Raw genomic sequence first — 20,949 nt, forward strand, 5'->3', positions numbered from 1 at the left:
TATACAAAAGGTCCTATTCCCGCCTGGTACGCCCATCTGGCATCAGTTCAAAGCAATTTTTTTTTTTTTAATAAAGTAAAAAGTTACCTATAAAGTCACTCGGGTCAAACCTTGGAGGTTATGAGCTGTGATGAACCGTGAAACACTGCGTATACATTCTTGCAATTTTTCCTATTGGCCCAGAACGCGGAACACATTCGTTAGTCGACCAATCAAGTATCGTGGGCGGGAATTTATCTCAAACGCCTTTCTCATCGTCATCCACCATGTGTCAGACCCAGGGAGGCTGAAGAGGCATTTGAACCGGCCCGTGTTCAGGAAACGACATACTTACAGGACTGCTTATATATTTAAACTAATGTCGTACACCAAACTCACCTCGGCCCTTGTTAGGGCCAACAAGGACAACATCAACAGGATACGACTTTTATCCGGCAGGCTTCGATCCACAGTGGCATCCACTCAGCCCAAAGAGAAGTCAAAGGAGCTTCTAGGTGAAGAGTTCGCACTGGTGAAACCGGTTCAGGTCGACTTAATAAGTGAAACAAAACATGTGGCAAATGCTCAACCATGCAAGGTTGAAATCGATTTTGAGAACACAAAAGAAGCATACAGAAGCAAAGACAACATCGAGCTGCTCAGAAGTCTCCTCGTCTTCAAATTATGTACATTTGATATCCTTGTTGACAAAAACAAGGAGGTAAGTTGTTTACTTATTGGGTTGTTGTTGTTGTTGGTGTTGTCAGAAGCCTACAGGTTGAAGGAATCTCTTTAAGATCCATTGAAATGGTTATACATTTAAACGTGTATATTATAGGCTAATAAGACATATGTGTGTTGTTGTTTTGTTAGTTGATGGCTCTGAGTAAGAAGGTGTTCGGCCAGCGTCTATTTGAGAAGCTGATGAGGATGACCTTCTACGGTCAGTTTGTGGCTGGAGAAGACCACGAGTCCATCAAACCTTTGATTCGGAAGAATCAGGCTTTCGGGGTAGGGGCCGTTCTGGACTACAGTGTCGAAGAGGACTTAACACCGGAGGAGGCAGAGAAGAAAGAAATGGAGTAAGTGCAGATCGCATTGAGTCTGACATATGGTAGAATAATAATGTAATATGGTCCGTGCGGCTGTGTTTATTACAGTTATACACGGAGTTGAACACTGTTCAAACTATAGCCTACCCCTCACGTAGATGCACTGCCATTGCGACTATTTAAAACTATGAAATAGAAATATTGCTTAACCAAACACAAAACCAAAGCCATCTGTCATGTGTTATTAACCGCTACCGCTCATGTGTTAAAACCTAAAGCCAAATTGTAAATAAACACTGGATAGAGAAGCTTGGGATACACACCCCTCTCTGCTGATTGGTGGATAGCGCTTGTTATGTAACCCCTTGCTGTACAAGCACGGACGTATAAAATGAAGGATTATTATTCTAATTACCATGTCATTATGCAATTACATTTTAGAACCCAGGTTTCCATGTTTTAAATCAACATGTCATTTATAATTTATAAAGAATGGAAGCAAAAGTGATGAGGTTAATACAGAGCAGGTCTACTTTCGAGTTTGGATTTCTGCCCGTCCTAGTCATGTAACTGTACTCCTGTTACATATTTCGGGAAAGTCTGCATGCAGGGAATTGTTCAGCCCCACGTGCAGCCCAACAGATGTAAGGGCGCCTGACCTGTTGGCTTCCAACTGGGAGAGCAGATATTTACACCAACCCCCCCTTGAGTCAAAGGAACTTTAAGCAAAGTCTGAGGGGTTTTATTATCAAATTTCCAGTGTAACACATGATCATTCTGTACAACTTCAATCTAATCTAAACTCATAATGCGTTGGAAACAAAACTGGAAAGATTGTAACAATGTTTGTATAATAGCATGTGATGCATGTAGTGTTCAGGCAAAGTGTCCAAATGGGGTCACGCACTTTGTGTTCAGTTTTAGCATTTATTTAAATGTGTTCTGCAATTTGGTTCTGATGTGCAGTATTTCCTGTCTTTCAGCTCGTGCGTATCTGAGGCAGAGAAAGAAAGTCCAGGTTTGTATGTTTCTCAACAAAGTAAATCCAAATTGTGAATAGGCATGTTGTCCAGGTATTGCTTTTCATTCTCATCTCATCAAAACAATGCGTAATTCCTTTGTTGCAGCACCGGCATTTCATCAGTTCCTTGTGCAAGAGCTTGACCACAGTACAGAGTTTTTGTATATTTGTTTAACAACAGTTTTACACTGGCAGAATGGTCTCTTTACTTTCCTTGTACCTCTCTTTACTACTCAGGTTTCATTGGGACCAATATATCACAACCCTCTACCAACCTTAATGCAAATATCAGGGTTTTCTGTTTCCATGGCTCTGTTATTATGTATAGAACGGGACTGGTTCGGACTGGTTTTTTCTGGATATCTTCTGGGCGTATGGAGTAGGGGTTGGGTAGAGGGGGTCTGCATGTAGTGAAGTCGCATGGGGGTGTAGGGGGTTGTGTGTGGGTTTCTGTGACCCGCCTTTCTGAGGTGACTGCGCTATGCTGGTATCCTCTGTGGTGAATGTTCTATTTTCGAGGTGATTTCACTGTAATGCTATATTCTTTACTTATTATTCCCTTCCTTTCCCTTTAAAAGATAAGGAAGATGATAAGGAAAGGAAATAAAGTATATCAAGAAACAGTGAAATCCCCGATGACATAAGGATAAAAACAGCCTTGGTGGCGGCCTGTGGGGGTCCCGGTGATAAACACGTGGACAAACATTTACATCCGTTTATTGAGTTGTGTTTTGAGTGCAGATAACGACCGGGAGAAGAAGTACAAAGCCCATCGCCAGTTCAGCGACCGGCGCGGAGGTGTCACCAGTGCCCGCACGTACTTCTACGCCGATGAATCCAAGTGTGACAACCAGATGGAGACCTTCATCAACTGCATCCGGGCCTCCGGTACGACAAAGTATACACTGAGGTTATCAGTGGGGTGCCCACGCCACAAAAATGGCAGTAAGGAGTTGTAGACCCGGTCTTCGTTTTGGTGCAGGTTCTTCTTTCAGAGATGCTGTTTACCTGAAACAAAGATCACACTTTTTAGTTGTAACACAATTTGGGTATAAAGCAGCTGGATGAACGTCGTTCTACTTGCATTCAACTTACCATCCCCTAGTGTTTGAGCTACCTCTGTCGTTATTGGTTACTGGTTACTGACGATCTAAGTGAAAACACATTCCTGTATTACTTAGTAACTGTTCTGACTCCTCCGCGACAACACAAAGTATCTTGTCACTATATTATACGTATATAAACATATTGCCCCAAGCACATTACCGTGTCTTAACAGGGACAAAATAACGTTTTAGAATTCTTTGCATTCCAAAATGTTCTTAAGCGAGGTATAATGCCAATGCACACACACGCTCGCTTACACAAATATGAACTGGAATCCATGCGCATTGGGCCTTAAACACAACTTTTTCTCTTTGTGACCTTTTCAGGTGGAAGTTCTGTAGATGGATTCTCTGCCATTAAAATGACCGCTCTGGGGCGACCGCAGTTCCTCGTAAGGTTTATCTACAATGGGAATTCTTATCAACAAAAACCATGTTGTACTATACCAATACTATATCGACTGTTGGTCTAATCTCAGTGCCCTGAACGACCTGTACACAGGCTCCGGTCGGTAAAACGTTTGCGTGAACTCATTTGTTCTGTTACACAACAGCTCCAGTTTTCCGAGGTCCTGGTCAAATGGAGGCGGTTCTTTAATGTTCTCGCTGCACAGCAAGGGAAATCCGGATTGACTGCTTTAGAGCAAACGCTGGATCTGGAACCGCTGAAGGTCCGAGGCCCACGTTATCCACGTTATCTTGAGAATCTTTGACATTCCTTTCAGTATCTTGTTGCATCTGTGCAACTTTAACTTGTGGTTAACTGACGGACCTTTTTTACATTTGACTTATTTCCCCCTCTGACCTCTTGGCTCTTTGATCTTCAGGAGAGTTTGACCAAACTCGGCGTTGGAGCCAAGAATGACATTGATAATTTGTTGACTGGAGAGAAACTTGGGTCGTCAGGGTAGGGCGATAATTATAAATCGTTAATTATGATTTATTTTATTTCATTTATTGTCATTCTTTTTTTTTTACCAATAATGAATGCCCTTTTATGATTTCACACAATATCTTTATTCAAGGTCTGTTCTTTTATTACTCCCCAGTACTATAGATCTACTTGACTGGAATAGTTTAATCGATGATAGGACGGAAATTTCTAATCTACTGATGGTCCCAAATCTACAGGTAAGGTTAAATCTGCAGATGGTGCAAATATTTGTATAAGAATACAATATAATTGAAAAAACAAAAAGTACAATATTTTTCTATTCTAAATTTGGGATAAGGTTTGAATAAATTTGTTCTCTGTCTTTCACCTTTAAGACTGGGAAGCTCGAGCCTTTGTTGAAGAAGTTTACTGTGGAAGAGGAGAAGCAGATGAAGAGGATGTTGCAGCGTGTGGATGTTCTGGCCAAGGTAGGTCGTCTGTATGAGAAAGAAACTACCCCACTGTTTCCCTCAGTGTTAGACGGGTTAAACATTCTACACATGATTTGGTCACAAACCACACAAGGTAAAGGGTCTCTCCTTTAGCAACAGCTGTGATGTCTACCAGCCTACCCAGGGTACTGTAGGAACTGGTGGTTGGATGATGATCTACCATTCAGGCATGTTGCGGTGAACACTCCCACTTGTGATGTCACCTACTGGTAGATTTTGAGACAGCTCCTAAGCAATGGCCAATGAACATCCCACCTGGTGCTAAACCAGTGAAGCTTTAACCGCGCGTCTTTAGTTATACTTGACATAAACGGCTATTGTATTTCTGTGCTGCAGCACGCCATGGAGAACGGCGTTCGCCTGATGGTGGACGCGGAGCAGACGTACTTCCAGCCCGCCATTAGCCGTCTCACCGTTGAGATGCAGAGGATCTTCAACAAGGAGAAGCCCACCATCTTCAACACCTACCAGTGTTACCTCAAGGTTAGTCTCTCAAGTCTGAGCTCAAATCTGGGGGATGAGATGGATGGGATCGTTTTCTTTTGTGTCATCTGTTGATCAATCATGTGGCTGGATTGTGGATTGTGGATTGTGGTCTGTCCACGACATTCCTGTTTGCGTAAAACTCTACCCTAAAGCACGCAGAAGATAACAGCTAGGAAGGTTGTTCTGATTTATTTGTATTACGCCACACATTGGTTTTAGGTGGGTTTTTTAATTGGTGCATAGTTGTTTTACAGTACTACTAAACTATGTTTTTATAATTTGCTAAAACACATTTCACTAGTTCTCCCTTGTTATTGTATGTTTTTTTTAGACTTCTTGTTGGGCATTCAGTGAATGGCAGCTACCAGAATGTTTAAACATAATTCAATAAACTTAGCAATAAAACAGTATTGTTCAAGACTCTCATCATGTGATTATGGCTTTATATGCATTATCCTTGTTGTGTTTATAAGCTGTTGGGCTTATGAGCATTATATAACCCAAGTCCCCTGGCCAGCTATGATCGGTGTATTCCTACAAACACAACGGCTCAATGTGACTTATCTTGGGAGGATTGTGGCAGCGCCGTTATGTGGGGGAGGATGACGACACAATGCAAGCAAGACAAAATTCCAAATAATCTTTCACTAAAGTTCACCCCTTTCCCGGTCAGTAAAACTTCAAAGGGGAGAAAAACGTTGATCTGCACGAACGCCTCAGATATCGCAGAGCTCTTCAGGGGAACCAAACCGACGTTTAACGTTTGACTTTCCGCGTCAAGGAAGCCTACGACAACGTCATCGTGGACGTGGAGTTGGCGCGGCGCGAGGGATGGCACTTTGGGGCCAAGCTGGTGCGGGGCGCCTACATGTACCAGGAGAGGGATAGGGCGCGGGAGATCGGCTACGAAGACCCCATCAACCCTGACTACGAGGCCACCAATCAGATGTACCACAAGTAAGGAGGGGGCGGGTCGCTGTGCGCCTCGAGGCCAATCGCGATATTTTTGTGAACGATAAATGATTACGTGTGTTTTCGTTCTTCCGATTAGGTGTTTGGAGTTGGTGCTGGAGGAGATCGAGCAGAACAGGAAGGCCAATGTCATGGTAGCGTCGCACAATGAAGACACCGTGAAATTCACCCTACACAAGTGAGTAAACACTTGTGTCAGAATTAGAAATATGTCACTTGTTTTGAACAAGCATGAAAAGCTAATGGCCTTCTGTCACCAGTGTAAGTGCGTGGCTATCGATAAATTTAAAGAACATGTGCAAGATTCATGGAAATCGCACAGATTAACAATGCAGGTTATGATGAGGTTTTCGTTTTGAACGTCAGTTGTGGTATTCCTATGGTTTAAAAGTGTTTTCTCTTTACCAAATCCCAGGATGAATCAGATGGGACTTTCACCCACGGAGAATAAAGTCTACTTTGGACAACTGCTGGGCATGTGCGACCAGATCAGTTTCCCCCTAGGTACGTCAGCTCCCTGCTCAGATACCGTGCATCATAAGTTGTGCAATCAGAAAACTGGGTTGGGTAAAAAAAAACTCAAACCAATCAACATGGAATGTTCCTGATGTCCACTGTTGACGTCCCCTTCAGACGTCAGCCGAACAAACAACAGATAAACAAAAACAATATTTACCTTCAAGGATGTGTTATCCGCTCTAGCTCGATAAACTGGATACAGTAGTGCATTTAAAAAAAAACGTTTAATATCTGCTCAAAGAAGGGGTCACCAGATTGTGTGGTGACATCACGTCCGCCAATCTCTCTTGAAACGTCTTCCCTTCTCCTGATCGATCTCAGGTCAGGCCGGTTTTCCAGTGTACAAGTACGTGCCGTACGGGCCGGTGAACGAGGTCATTCCCTACCTGTCCCGTCGGGCCCAGGAGAACCGCGGCATGATGAAGGGGTCCCAGAGGGAGCGCACCCTGCTGTGGAAGGAGCTGATGCGCAGGGTCCTGGGGGGGCAGATCCTCTACAAGCCTGTTTACTGAAACCCCCCCCCCCACACACACACACACACACACACAAAACTACCATCACCACCATCATCATCATCATCACCATCACCATCATCACCATCACCCACCCCCTGACCTCTCCATTCACATCCAATCCCTATAAGCATTCCACTGTGTTGTAGAAAGAAGACCTCTATGAGAAGTGCCTCCTCTTCAGAAATATTTTCTTCCTGCTCTGAACATGTTACTGTGTGCACATTGTATTTTTAAGTCACTTTAACTCGAGTGTGCTTGCGTTTGCATTCAGTGCTTCAAAAGCAATGCAAGCCTTTGTGAAGGCCCTCTCACCTACCGACTGGAGGTGATCATCTCTCACCAGGTTCTTTGTTACTACCATACACTCCTTAGAAGAGTAGTGACAGGTTTATAAAGTGTGACTATTGATTGTTTTTAAGTGTCTTTGTTGCGGATGTCTATTGATTATTTGATATATTCAATATAGTATAGTTAATGAACATTGCTCGTTACGAAACTGTTGGGCTGTTACACTGGTCTGTTCACTGTGAACTCCGGGATTCGAGCACGCATCTGTCAGGTGTGGACTTTTCACCCAATGGGTTCTCAGTCACATCCTGTCCGGATGTGTCTGGTTGTCATTCGGAGACACCTGGTGCGATTTGTGATCTGATTGTTTTTTTGTCTTATATTTCTATCGTGATCGAATCTCGGTAGTGTGGACACAATCCGTGAGGGAGCTAAGGGATCTGATCACAAATCCGGCCACATCTTTTGCGTTCAAGGCTCCCGAGGACTCAGGGATGGGGTGTGATCACAAGAGTACAGCTGCATTGAGACAACCCATGTCACCAAAGCTGCTGAGGCTTTTGACTTTCTCTTGTTGCAACGGTTTTGATCAAGTCTAACCTTTCTGTTCCGCTTAACAGTAATTGCCGTATTGAAATGTTCCTGTACTGATTTACATGATATTAAGTCAAAGTGTACTTCACAAAGTGTAATCACAGGCGCAAAAAAAATGAGAGACGCCAAGATCGTTTATTGGCCTGTGGCATGTGCCACCGTGACCACTGACATACCATGGCATTTGCCGTTCAGGAACGGTAAGTGCCGTTCCACCTGAACAACAGTTACCGTTCCAGAACGGCAGTTAACGTTCCTAAACGGCATATGCCATGGTATGTCAGTGGTCGCTGTGCCACTTTCCACAGGCCAATAAACGATCTCGGCGCTACTGGAGAAAACAGAGGACAGGATCAGTATTTATTTTTGTCAGACACTGTCAAATGTTTCTGAATCATTGACCAAGTAGGGTCAATTTCTGCAAATAATAATAATAAAATAATAATACCCTGGTAGAAATCAGTGTTTGTTCTTTTTCTGTAATCCAGTTTAAATAGTGGAATGGGAGCCTCGATGTGGAGAACACTGTACCAGCAGCAGCTGTGTTATTCAACCAGATCCTTTCTCTTGATCCAGGGACCCCGCTGGAGGTCTGACCCTGGGTTCTGATGTCTTCGTGTCAGGAGGTTTAAAGAGAGCATCATAAATGGAAGCCATCGCTCAAAATCACACATTTTCTCCTCTGAAATGTTGGTGTGCTTAAGAGGACCAATGCATGTGTCTTTAACAATAACTAACTATTTGCACACATTATGGCTGACAGTTCCCTGTACGCCTGCGGATGTGGGTTTTGTTTTCATCAACAAGCAAAACCAGTGGATTTTAGACACTTCGACAACTCCCAATGCAAAAGAAAATCCTTAAAAATGTTGGGCACTTTAGTTGAATAGGCTGAACGCCATCAGTTTAGGTCAAACTTGCGTGATTGCTAAACAAAGGTGAACATTCCCATTCCAGAAAGTCAAAGTGGAAGTCTACATAAGCAGTTCAGCAGTCTTGCCTTGCAGATTGACCATCTAATTTCTCACAACAATGCAGCCTCGACTTTAGCCATTACCTTGTACACATGTACAATATTTATAGAAAACAATTTACAACATTGGTTCAGCGTTGTTTTGTTCATTGTGCGCTCTCCCTCCTTTTGAGTGTTGTTAAATTAATTTCGTTGTAATGAGTTGCAACTTTTAACTAGGCTACTGCCAGATGGGTAACCAGGATGAGTGCCAGGCCTTGCTATTGTATTATTTATTTCCATTATTAATAACCTGCTAAGTAACGGTCTGATAATGGTTGTAGTGGTGTTTTTTTGTATAATTAGCCTAGGCAGGGCCACACAAAGAATAATTGGTTGCATCCTTACCATACAGGCCTAACTACTAAAATAAATGAAAGACCATGGAATGGTGTTTTTTCCGAATTGGGTTTGATTTGACTGAAATGAAAGGTCAATACCAAGGTAGGCTATATAAAGGTGCAAGAAACCATAATTAAAAATGAAATATTAACTTAAACACCACAAGTCAGCTGTACTTTTGTTAAACCTGTGGGCCACCGTGATAACTGCAGAGACAAGGATTATTCACAGAGAATCGAATGTTATTAAAGCGAATAGGCAAATAAACGCTGTCGTGCTAGCGGAGAGATACAATGGCCCAGTGAAAGTTTCAAAGCTTTATTATTTTACCAGGAATGCCAGAGGACGACACGTTGCTGAAGCACTTGTTTGAGGACGTTAGCGTCAGGCCCGATAAAATACTGGAATAACTGGCCGTTATGTCACCAAGGACACCATATCGCCAACGGGACTCTCTAAATCGACGCCACTTCGCCCTGGGCGGGACTTTACGTCCTACGTCACTCGCGTGTGCAAGGGAGTTCGTGCACACAGATCCCTGAGACAAACGGCTACGCGCACACACACCCATAGCGAGTGACGTAGGACGTAAAGTCCCGCCCAGGGCGAAGTGGCGTCGATTTTTAGAGAGTCCCATCGCCAAACGCTGGGCCTGCCCCCAATACACTCCTACTTTTCCTCCGGAGCCTGCTGTCGGAGGAGGAAAAATGCTGCTCTGTCAACACTTTTATGGAGAAGAATTTTGTTAAGCTTAGTAAATATGAACATGGTTGAACACAGATTTAATTGGTCAATTGGGATTTTATTTGCCTGAAATATGCCTGTAGCAAACTTTGCTCGGCAGCAAGGTGTCCGCCCCTTGTGGTGGTGTGGGGACCAATAGCATTCAAGCCCTATTTGGAACTAGGAGGAGGGTTGCGATCTCACAGCAGGAGTTTAATAATGCGTTCAGTTTGACAACATTGTGTGATGGTCTCGACAGCCAGGTAAACCATATTTTATTTTTATGCCACACCCGATAACCTCTTATCTTTCCAAATTAAGTCTCTTATTTTAAAGTGTGTTGTATTGTTTGTCAATAATTTCTCTCAAAATGTAATACATTATTTTAATTTGGTGTATGCTTACAACTAATAAGTAGGGGTTGGAAATGTGTTTTTATCATTCAGCTGCTAGGCTATGTTTTCTATTTTAATGGTAGTTCAAGTTGATGAAAAACAAAAGATTTTCATTTTAATGGATTTTCACTTTCAGAATGTACATATGTCCACCGTAGAAATAAATTCAAACACAATTTAACTCAAACCTACGTAAAAAGGGGATTACCTCCGGGAGTCTGCTATACTGTTCAACTAAAAAACTATAAACATGTTTGTTGTGTAAACACCTGTGCCTTAGATTTTTTGACTCATTCAGCAGTTGTTCTATCAGTACAATCTCATGTTCTCACTCAGCATATCTGTCTTTGTTCTTCTTCATTATGTTAGAGTAATAATAAAGTATGATAGTTATATAATAGTATGTGTGTGTGTCTCTGTGTGTGTGTGTGTGTGTGTGTGTGTGTGTGTGTGTGTGTGTGTGTGTGTGTGTGTGTGTGTGTGTGTGTGTGTGTGTGTGTGTGTGTGTGTCTGTGTGTGTGTGTATCGGTTGGTGTGTGGGTATGTCTGCTACTTTTTAACCTCAGCTCGTGGTCTGAGGTTGAGGTATGTTTGGAACAGAGGAAAAGAAGATGAAACTCATTCGAAGGCTCAGTATCTGGGTTGTATTGGCCAGCATCACGATGGTGATAAGGTACCTGTCGGATAGCCCTGCACGAGATAATAGGTAAATATGAAATGCATATATAATGTAAATGAGTTTGTTGCTGTTAAAGTGACCTTTGTTATTTACATGTGTATTCTAATTGACAGGCTCTCCGTTGCACCATTGTCATGTTCTCCAAACATGCCCGAGTTGGGGAACCAACCAGGTCATTCAGATTCCCCAGAGAGCTTGTTCAGGGCGAAAGAGTGCACTCCTACGAGGAACATCATGTTCCTGAAGACCCACAAAACGGCCAGCAGCACAATTCTCAACATCCTCTTCCGATTCGGCGAGAAGCACCAGCTGAAGTTCGCCTTCCCCGACAGCCGCAATGACTTCTCCTACCCCTCGCCGTTCCTGTGCTCCGGTGTCAAAGACTTCAACCCCGGGGACTGCTTCAACATCGTGTGCAACCACATGCGCTTTGACCCCCGAGAGGTTGCCAGGCTTCTGCCGGAAAACTCTGTTTACATCACCATCCTGCGCGATCCGGCCGTCATGTTCGAGTCCTCCTTCAATTACTACCACAAGACGATCCCCTTCACCTATGGCATCGGCGGGGACAACAAAGTGTCCGAGTTCCTGCACGACCCCTGGGCGTACTACAGCCCGCAGGCGTACAACTCTTTCTACCTCAGGAACCTGCTCATGTTTGACTTTGGCATCGACAACAACCTGGAGCCCGAGCACCCGGCCGTCGCCGGGGCGATAAGGCGCCTCTCCGATCGCTTCCGTCTGGTGCTCATCGCGGAACACTTTGAGGAGTCTCTCGTCCTGCTGAAGGAGGCGCTCTGTTGGACCACAGAGGACCTGGTCTTCTTTCAGCTGAACGCACGCCGGAGGTCCTCTGTGTCTCGGCTCACGCCTCGGCTCAGGGCGAAGGCGTTGGCATGGAACGGCGCTGACTGGAGGCTGTACCTGCACTTTAACGCCACGCTCTGGGCCCGGGTGGCGGTGTACGGGGAGGAACGGATGGAGCGGGAGGTGAAGGAGCTAAGGGACATGAACGCCAAGCTGAGGGCGATCTGTATCGAGGGCGGCGAGGCCGTGGAGGCCGCCGAGATTCAGGATAGAGGTTTATTGCCGTGGCAACCCGTGGGGGAGGAGTCTATCCTCGGATACAACATGAGGACAAACTTGGAGCCCAAATACAGAGAGCTCTGTCGTAAAATGCTCACACCGGAGATACAGTATTTATCGGACCTCGGGGTGAATCTGTGGCTCACGAGATTATGGGGCTGGATTAAAGATTGGATTCCAGTAATCGTGGGAAATTAATTGATTCGTCGCAAATCATATTTGGGCTTCATTTCGTTGTTTGTGTTTTGTGTTTGCAGCGTGCTGATTTTAACCCGTGTCATTGTGCGATTTGCAAATATTACATGCAGACAGGCTAGCATTGAAGACGCTTGTACAGAATGGCTTTCTATTTTTTTCATTTATTTTCTGTTTACATGCTTGTTGAATTTGATTTGAATATGATGACCTTTTTCGATAGATTTATTTTTGCAATTTTGTTAATTAAACTTTGGTCGTCTAATCAGACACTGGGGCTGGTTGGGGCCGCACCCCTCTGGTGCATTGGACTAAAGATACAACAGATAAACCATTACCGCACACACTATTCAGTATCAGAATTCACAAGCTGCTCTGCATTCATGTAACCTGGTTTTCTATTACATCTACCTGTGTCCTGGTGTCAGCGGAAACCAGGAAAGCCACCCTGCTGGCATGTATTCTGGGTCTCTGCTAGAATATGGAACAACACACGTGATCATGAATTGAACCTTCATTCATGTCTTAGAATACCGTGAATTCCTGAATGGATGACCCTAGAAGGGAACAAGCCCTTGACGCAGCATGGCAGTTTTCAAGCTAAGCGCTATCAATTTAGCTCTATCAATTTAAACTCCACACTGACCAGTGATGCACTTTTAAAACATTGAGATTTCAGAGTTGTCAAGAGAGTAGAAGTGATTAATTTATTTTTAAATAAAAAAACGAAAAATTAATTTCAGATAATAAGTTGTTACCGTATGTAATTTATATTTTATATAATAATGAAGTAGGCTATCCTCAGTGGTCAGAATCAGTGGTCAGAAATTCCGGGAACTCTCATTCATGGCTTCCTCTATCGCTGCTGAACTGATTTTGTTCAGAGACAATAGTCGAATTCCTACGCCTACCTGATCCATGAATTTGATTCATAATAAAAACGTATACAGTAATATGGAGTAGACTTGAACTGCCAGACCTGTGGGGGGCAGTATACTACATTACAGTTCATTTGTAAAACAACAGAAGCCTCCGCCTAGCCGCTCGCCCTGTAGCGCGGAAGAAGAGGCTTACAAGGCACAGTGTGCCATTAGTGGAACATTAGCATCTACCAAAGACGGTTCCCCACAGTTCACAAGGTAATACAATCAATGTTTTTACCGTATTAGTTGCTGTTTTACTCGTGTACTGTTTTAGGAGAGCATATGTGCATGCATAGCAGTGTGTTTGTTGCATACCTTAACGTTGACGGTGGTTTCTACATTATACTCTATCAACAAAGGGATTGGGTCTATTTGCTGGAACGGCTGCTGAGTTGCGTTCGCGACTGAATTCATTCAAATAGGTTAATTGGGTATTTTAAGCGATTGCTTAAAGTATTTATTGGATTTGTGTTGGGGGATTGGAGGTAAACCAATACCGATGTAGTGCCATGAATACATATTTTACGATTTTACGATCCGTAGTTTTGCGTATCTGGTTGTCAGCCGGCTAGGTGGCTAACATGTCGACTAGGCCTTTTCCTGTCGCTGCCGACGGGAACGATTTAGCGTCACCTGGTCACCTGATCGCTATAGAACAACAATGAATAACCACATTTAATATCTACGAATTGTATAAACCCATGAGTAGTCCTCCGACACAGACAATAGTTGGTGTGTTTTCAGCGTTTGATAAATGTAGCGATTTCACTGTTCAGATGTCCGGTAGTTCAGCGGCTATGAACGCATCTCCAGGTCTAGGCTGTATCTCTGTTTCGAAACCATTGACGACATTTGCAATCTCGGAGATAGGTTTGAATAAAATGGCGTGTTGGCCGCCACCGTTTGGATTTATTTTATAATTTGTAAGGTCAATGATTCACCCACAGGCCTAAAGTCTTATATCTTCTATTCGTTTTGTACATATTGCAAAACATTTCCCAAACAGCGCGACTCTATTTGTTGTTCGATTCGGTAATAATTGTTTAATAATTTTGCATGCCATGTTATGCCAGGATGTTGTTTATTTTAAATTGTATTAATGTGTATTGCATAGTTCATTTCATTTTTTTGTATTTTAATTGAATACATGTATGCCATCTTTATATGTAGTCCTATTTTATTGTTTGTATTGTATTTCTTTTTATTTATTTCGTTTTAACTTCACTTAAAAAATCCTTTACATGAGTCAGGGTGTTAGACATTGATTACCCTGTGTTTTAAAGCTTTCAGGCTTGGATCCGTGGTCCTGTGCCGTGTCTTAAGCCCAACATTAACTGCTATGGCCGCACCCCTGGTTTTAAAGCATTATTTTTGTCTAAATTAAAGAGGAGTCTTTGGAGGATGGACTAAACTGTGGATTGGAACTAGGATTTGGAACTAGGATTAGGATAAGGACCACGTCTACATGTGTGACCCCAAGAAGTTATCTTAAAGCCTACAGGTGCCTAAATTCTGTCTTGGCAGAGCCAGTCACCCAACCACCACCACCATGGCGGACGGACGTATTTATGTGGGGAATCTACCAATGGACATCCAGGAGCGGGACATTGAGGATCTCTTCTTCAAATACGGAAAAGTCCGGGATATTGAATTGAAAAACAACAGAGGAACTATCCCCTTTGCCTTTGTCCGCTTTGAAGATCCACGGTGAGTTTCTCGGATGCTCGTTGGCCAGTCACAAAATCTCATGGCCCCTTGTTGAAAAAAAAAAAGCGTAAAAAATCTTGTGGTTTAATGAACTCCCGGTGACTGGCGGCAGGAAGTGGATGGAGGATTGCTTTGGGCCCTTTAGTAGAAACATGGGGGAGGCGGCGGCGGCGGCGGCGGGGGGGGTGCCAAGTTGGTAAGGAAGGTCTGTGCTCTGTTCTCCTAGGGACGCCGACGACGCCGTCTATGGAAGGAATGGATATAGTTATGGGGACACCAAGCTTCGCGTAGAGTACCCGCGCTCGGCAGGTTCTAAATTTGGAGGTCCTATGGGAGGAGGAGAAGGTGGAGACGGTGGTGGACGAGGAGACGGGGGAGGCCGAGGAGGAGATGGTGGTGGACGTGGAGGACGAGGAGGAGGAGGAGGAGGAGGAGGAGAAGGGGGCCCTAGGGGAAGATTTGGCCCCCCGACTCGAAGATCTGAGTTCCGCGTGATAGTGAATGGTAGGTGGACGTTAGGAGCCGTAGGCAATTGGGGTTTCCCTCTCTCTCTCATGGCGGACTGGAGGTCAAGGGGACTAAATGGATGAGGTCAAATCGGCTGCTTAAAGTCTTGAAAAACAAAACCCCCACCCCCTAAAGTCAAACCGGTCATGTTGGCTGCATAACCCCAATCACCGGCCATAGGGACTGGTAGGTGTCATTTTTTGTTCCTATTGGTTTCTTGATGTTTAGAATCGGTACAACTGATTAAGTTAAAGGGTCGTTATGGTTAATGTCTGACTGGGCTATTGTTTGTCTTTTGCATACAACCATTTAACAGCTCTGGGATCAATGTACAGGTCAATCTTTGACTACCGATGTGGATAGTTTATCTGTACCATTTATCGATAGCCATAGTTGCTTCTTTCTGAGCTGACAAACCGGTTATAATATGCCATTTAAAGTTGACATATTGTACCACCAGGTGTGAGTGTGATTAGCCGTTTCGAAAATCGGCCTCTTCTGACATCCCAAGTGGGCGTGTCCACCTAGATGTGTGACGGATTTGCTACAGTCCACTGGGTAGACTGATCTATCCAGCACACATCTAGGTGGACACGCCCACCTGGGATGTCAGAAGAGGCTGATTTTCCAAACGGCTCTTAACGGAAAATCACACCCACACCTGGTGATGTATTGCGCCACCTTAAACCAATGGGTGAGGGCGTACAGGCCCAGATGCAGCTCTACTGGGTTGTTGGTGTGGTGTGATCGACCCCTCCACACAGCCATGTGATGTGCCACCCTGTAGGGCTTCCCCCCACCGGGAGCTGGCAGGACCTGAAGGACCACATGCGGGAGGCGGGCGACGTGTGCTTCGCCGACGTGCAGCGTGACGGCGAGGGCGTGGTGGAGTTCCTCCGCCGCGAGGACATGGAGTACGCCCTGCGCCGCCTGGACCGGACCGAGTTCCGCTCGCATCAGGTGAGTGGCCGCTGCAGGACGCCCCCCATTTTGATTAGTAACTCTTTATTCAAACGAAGGAGAGCACAATGAGACCGTGGTCTTTTGTTTTTATTGTAGTGAGCCCTGTCTGATACAGCAGTACTGGTGTAGGGCTGTGCATTTAATCACATTTTAATTTCGATTTTTGGGTCAAACGATCTTCAATCTAAGATAATAGTTTATATAAAATGGTAGTAAATAGTAAATAAAATGTATTCATGAATAAATGTTTTATAGAAATTGCAGGAACTTTATTTGTACATACTCAATTTGGACATTGTAGTTTTTAACTTTTTGTGAAAAAAATTTAAGGGGAATTGCTGATGTTTCAAACTCATAAATAATCATTAGAATAATCGTGGTTTCAATATTGACCAAAATAAGTGTTTTCATGATGTTTTTCCGTAATTAAGTAGCCCTACACTAGTGGGGACAAGTCCTTCAAATGACGTCAATAAAATACTCAAAGAAACAAGCTTCAACACAAGTTATAATCTGTGGCTAAAGATACAAACTAGGATTAAGAAACGGAAACCTAGAAGATTTAGACCGATTTTCTCCCACCTCACCGTGCGCCCAGAAGCCTCACCAGTGTCTCTTGTCCCGCAGGGGGAGACGGCGTACATCCGGGTGTACGAGGAGCGGGGCGCCACGAGCTACTGCCGCTCCCGCTCCCGCTCACGCTCCCGCTCCCGGGGCCGCTACTCGCCCCCCCCGTACCAGAGCAGCTCACCGCCACAGCGCTACCAGTCGCCGCCCCCGCGCCACGCCATGTCCCGCCATAGTCCCCCCTCAAGGAGACCACAGCACCATAGCCCCCCGCCCCGCCACTACCGATAGAGCGGCCGCCATTCGTACTCCCAAAAACCGGCAAATGTTTTATAATTCAACTTTTGTTGTTGTTTTTTTTTTACTCCGGGCCCCCCCCATCTGAGATTGTGTCCCTTGTCCCCTTCTTGTTTTGTCATTTACATTCCATCACAAACCCCCACTCTTTTGCCCCCCTTCTCCTCCACGTAATGTCGGAACAGCGCCCCTAGAGGGCCTTTCAAGTAGCATTGACTTTTGATGAAACAGCTGTGGACATGAATCACAATTTCTTTTATAAAGAAATCATGGGAAGGAAACGAGAGTCGATATGGAAATAAAATGGAATTCAACAATGAAGGAAAGTCGACAGCTGTTTAACGAACTTCAATTCTGCTTTTTGAAATGACATGTGGATAAAATCTTTAGTTTTCTCTTGACATTTGTGTAGCCTTTGGTGATCCAACATGCAGAGAAGCCTTTTTTTTAACTTGGTCTTTTGACGGTAACTGCAAGCCCATGGATTGTTGCTCCCATTGATGCAAATTACTTTTAATGGTGACACATGAGCATCTCTTGTCTTTTCTTGTTGGCGGACCTATGGGGATTCGGCCTGTGGTGGACTGAACATGATTTCCTTTTTGTTATTTCAAATAAAAATGTTCAATTTTAGTTGTCTTTAATCGTGTCTCCTTGGGAAATGAAGAGTTGGTCAGTCAAAAGTCAGGAATGGCTGCTCACATTGCTGTCTTGAAATGGAGCTATGTTCATGTTTACAATATAAATTGAAAGATGACATAAAATGTGTTATCACTAGATTTTAAGGTACAAGTTATGAGCTTAATCCCTTACCAACTGAATAGGTGCTTTCAACAGAGGACTCATTGTATGACAAACCAGTGATTCTCAGCTCAGGTGCTATTGGGGATATTTTTATGTAATGTGGCTTACCAATTTGGTATGGTTTACAGTTATATATCTGATTGCTATTGTTTACAATGGTAGTTTAATATTTTCTTAAATGTAGTTAATTCTGAGTGCAATTTAAAGCTGTCAATCAGGAGAGACTATAAGAATTAAAACGATTTATTGAATACATTTTTTTTGCTGTAAAACATAGTACAATGCTTTTATACGTCCTTATATTTATCAGATGAGATTTTTAAATTAAAATATATATTTTGCATACATGTCCAAGGTTATTACATGTTGATTCTAAATTAATCGGTTTAAGCAGAACCCAGATCATAGTCTTATGGTTGACAATAGGTCAAATGGCTCCAATGATCACCTTAATATACAATCAACAACAAAAATATTTACACGGGAAGATAGCTTCACTGCTAATTAAAGGGTTTGCAAATCCAGTTAGGTTTTGCAAGTTGTTCTGGTCTTTACTGGACTGCAAGATGATCTCAACAATGGGGGGACCACAGTGATCTGTTGAAGGCGATCCATAAAATAAAGTGTACAGTAGTTATAGTATTCCCCCCCCGTCAACAAATCAGTGGCGGTACTGGAAGCTCCTGATATGAAACAGTGGCCCACTCCGCCCTGCAACTGTGTGTGTGTGTGTGTGTGTGTGTGTGTGTGTGTGTGTGTGTGTGTGTGTTACCATTGAAAAAGGTCACACAGGGTCACAGTGTCACCATTTCTCCAAAACTTGAACCCAAACCCAGGGTAGCAGTTCTGGGTGAATGTGGACTGGAAGGTGTGGATGTGTGCCCATGTGTTTGAGGAGGGTCCTTCTACTTTGTCGCAGACCTCTGGTGTCACCTAGAAGGTCAAAGTGCCAGCATGGCAGTCCACATACACTCCTACTCTGCGGGTGGAACGAGGGAGACGTCTGTCTATTCTTCTGTTGTTGCAGCAGGCAATGTAATGATCAGCGTAACACTTCAGACACCAGGACTTATTCTGCCCTCCGAGATAGGAGAGGTCCCCCTGTCCTTTCCTCCTTATTTCTCTGTATGCAACACCTATAGAAGCGTCTCCTTGTACCTCTACCTCCCAGTAACAGCGGCCAGTCAGGCCCTCTCTACACAACACCTGTTGAAAGAAGTCAAATCTCTCTGGGTGATCAGGATACCAATTATCTTCTTCATCCAGCGTCACTCTGCTGTTGCCCTCTGACAGAGAGAGATATGTGTGGACTGTGTTTGGGTCCAGTGTAGGGCTGTCAACGAATATTCGAAGTTCGAATATTCGTTCGAAATGTATCCAAAAACGCGAATTCGAACATGAAAATTAATATTCGAATGTGAAAAAACACTCCCGCGGTACAAGCGCCTCTACTTTGTGAATGAGCCTCTGTCTGTTCGCGATGTCCCTCATAATATTCGAAGTCGAAAACACTCCCGCGGTACAAGTGTAACAGACTAGTATTGTGAAGAGCGAATGTATTTTATCCCCTCGGGGTTTCCGTACTTGGATATAGGTATTCCAGCTCTCACGCTGTGACTGGGTGACTTCTGATATGTACTAAGTAAACGAGACTATTTTCCCTTCCACGCTTGTGTCATTCTTGTCATATAAATATCTAAGTGCCAACGCTCGGTTACACAAGCGCCTATCTGCTTTGTGAGTGAGCCTCTGTCTGTTCGCGATGTCCCTCATAATATTCGAATGTGAAAAAACACTCCCGCGGTACAAGCGCCTAACTGCTTTGTGAATGAGCCTCCGTCTGTTCGCGATGTCCCTCGTTTTAAAGTAAGGAAATGCCCAGCAGGAAGCCGCCGCCCACCAGCACTCTCAACGAGACGTGTATATATATATATATATATATATATATATATATATATATATATATATACAGGGTGCGATTTGTGAAAAAACCAGAGGGGGGGATAATTTTGAGAAACATTTTATTCAGGAAAAATAACCACACAACAGTGTGAAAACTTATGAAAACAGTTGATTTTGTGACCTTGTGTATCTAAACCTTACACTTAGGCTTCATAATAACGTAGGCGGTAGGCCTATTTTGAACGTGAATTTAATGAACAATATTAGCTATTTTCTCATAGCTAATATTGTTTTTAAATGTGCCAAATAAAAAAATATATATTTTTTTTCCCCGATATCAGTTCAACAGAAAATATGAAATACCACAATGTGCTGTCAAGACTTTATTTTTATTTTTATGGGTTAATCGGGTAGACTATAGGTCAGACTACGAAAACAGTCTGCTCTGATGACGCACTTCAGCCTCTTTTTTTTGCTTTCCTGTTGGCGGATCGATAGCAGCGTGGTGACCCTGCTTCAACCACATCTCTCCAAATCTGAGGGCCGGGAAGGAGGCAACATCTGGTGCATTTACAGAGATGAAAAGCAGATTGTGCAGTGTGGACACATTCATTCTGTTTCTGCCATCTGTAAGAATGTGGTTCATGGCGCTGAAACCTCTATCACACTCGGCTGTGGACACTTTGCGCATGCTCTCTCCTGTGACACCGTGACATTTAAACTCATGGAACTCCTTCAGGAGTATGGGACTGGTTGCGGCCTCAACAGCAAGAGTTTTGTGTATGGCGAGAAGTTTTTCATCGCCGTAGATAGAGGATGCGCTCGTCTTCATCAGATGGCCAGTTTGATGGATTTAGAACGGCGGCGGCAGAGATTATCCCGTTGTCATCCAGCCTGCGCTCAATGTTGTCAGCCAGGGAGACGAAAAA

The 20,949-nt window shown here is 43.8% G+C and overlaps 3 protein-coding genes across 6 annotated transcripts; all 3 read left to right on the top strand.

Annotated features, from left to right (window-relative positions):
* The first annotated feature begins 261 nt into the window (after nt 1–261).
* Nucleotides 262–8,377, top strand: prodha (proline dehydrogenase (oxidase) 1a). 2 transcript variants are annotated; one of them, XM_060049966.1, is made up of 16 exons: nt 262–700; nt 853–1,061; nt 2,015–2,049; nt 2,159–2,200; nt 2,794–2,940; nt 3,486–3,550; nt 3,713–3,829; nt 3,986–4,065; nt 4,208–4,289; nt 4,428–4,520; nt 4,881–5,027; nt 5,812–5,987; nt 6,082–6,180; nt 6,418–6,506; nt 6,843–7,990; nt 8,256–8,377. In XM_060049966.1, exons 1-15 carry the CDS (start codon nt 359–361, stop codon nt 7,031–7,033), a joined length of 1,914 nt encoding a protein of 637 aa, XP_059905949.1. In that variant the 5' UTR covers nt 262–358; the 3' UTR covers nt 7,034–7,990; nt 8,256–8,377. The 2 variants fall into 2 exon arrangements, with proteins under 2 accessions (XP_059905949.1, XP_059905950.1); XM_060049967.1 differs by lacking the exon at nt 2,159–2,200 and having other exon boundaries at nt 263–700.
* A 1,726-nt stretch (nt 8,378–10,103) lies between these two features.
* gal3st1b (galactose-3-O-sulfotransferase 1b) lies at nt 10,104–13,218 on the top strand. 2 transcript variants are annotated; one of them, XM_060049970.1, is made up of 3 exons: nt 10,104–10,258; nt 10,957–11,096; nt 11,183–13,218. In XM_060049970.1, the coding sequence occupies exons 2-3, from the start codon at nt 10,978–10,980 to the stop codon at nt 12,351–12,353; spliced, it is 1,290 nt and encodes a 429-aa protein (XP_059905953.1). In that variant the 5' UTR covers nt 10,104–10,258; nt 10,957–10,977; the 3' UTR covers nt 12,354–13,218. The 2 variants fall into 2 exon arrangements, with proteins under 2 accessions (XP_059905953.1, XP_059905954.1); XM_060049971.1 differs by lacking the exon at nt 10,104–10,258 and having other exon boundaries at nt 10,760–11,096.
* A 147-nt stretch (nt 13,219–13,365) lies between these two features.
* srsf9 (serine and arginine rich splicing factor 9) lies at nt 13,366–18,741 on the top strand. 2 transcript variants are annotated; one of them, XM_060049972.1, is made up of 5 exons: nt 13,366–13,489; nt 14,798–14,980; nt 15,207–15,484; nt 16,275–16,447; nt 17,078–18,741. In XM_060049972.1, exons 2-5 carry the CDS (start codon nt 14,823–14,825, stop codon nt 17,306–17,308), a joined length of 840 nt encoding a protein of 279 aa, XP_059905955.1. In that variant the 5' UTR covers nt 13,366–13,489; nt 14,798–14,822; the 3' UTR covers nt 17,309–18,741. The 2 variants fall into 2 exon arrangements, with proteins under 2 accessions (XP_059905955.1, XP_059905956.1); XM_060049973.1 differs by having other exon boundaries at nt 13,377–13,489; nt 14,775–14,980.
* The last annotated feature ends 2,208 nt before the right edge of the window (nt 18,742–20,949 follow it).

This window comes from Gadus macrocephalus, chromosome 4, assembly GCF_031168955.1.
Source record: "Gadus macrocephalus chromosome 4, ASM3116895v1".
Classification (NCBI taxonomy): Eukaryota; Metazoa; Chordata; class Actinopteri; order Gadiformes; family Gadidae; genus Gadus; species Gadus macrocephalus.

Excerpts from the sequence above, each read along its gene's own strand:
- srsf9 (XM_060049972.1), top strand. The coding sequence starts at position 14,823 with ATGGCGGACGGACGTATTTATGTGGGGAATCTACCAATGGACATCCAG. Across the intron at positions 14,981-15,206 it reads GTCCGCTTTGAAGATCCACG|GGACGCCGACGACGCCGTCT; the intron begins GTGAGTTTCTCG and ends CTGTTCTCCTAG. Across the intron at positions 16,448-17,077 it reads CCGAGTTCCGCTCGCATCAG|GGGGAGACGGCGTACATCCG; the intron begins GTGAGTGGCCGC and ends CTTGTCCCGCAG.
- gal3st1b (XM_060049970.1), top strand. The coding sequence starts at position 10,978 with ATGTTTGGAACAGAGGAAAAGAAGATGAAACTCATTCGAAGGCTCAGT. Across the intron at positions 11,097-11,182 it reads AGCCCTGCACGAGATAATAG|GCTCTCCGTTGCACCATTGT; the intron begins GTAAATATGAAA and ends TCTAATTGACAG.
- prodha (XM_060049966.1), top strand. The coding sequence starts at position 359 with ATGTCGTACACCAAACTCACCTCGGCCCTTGTTAGGGCCAACAAGGAC. Across the intron at positions 2,050-2,158 it reads GGCAGAGAAAGAAAGTCCAG|CACCGGCATTTCATCAGTTC; the intron begins GTTTGTATGTTT and ends CCTTTGTTGCAG. Across the intron at positions 5,988-6,081 it reads ACCAATCAGATGTACCACAA|GTGTTTGGAGTTGGTGCTGG; the intron begins GTAAGGAGGGGG and ends TCTTCCGATTAG.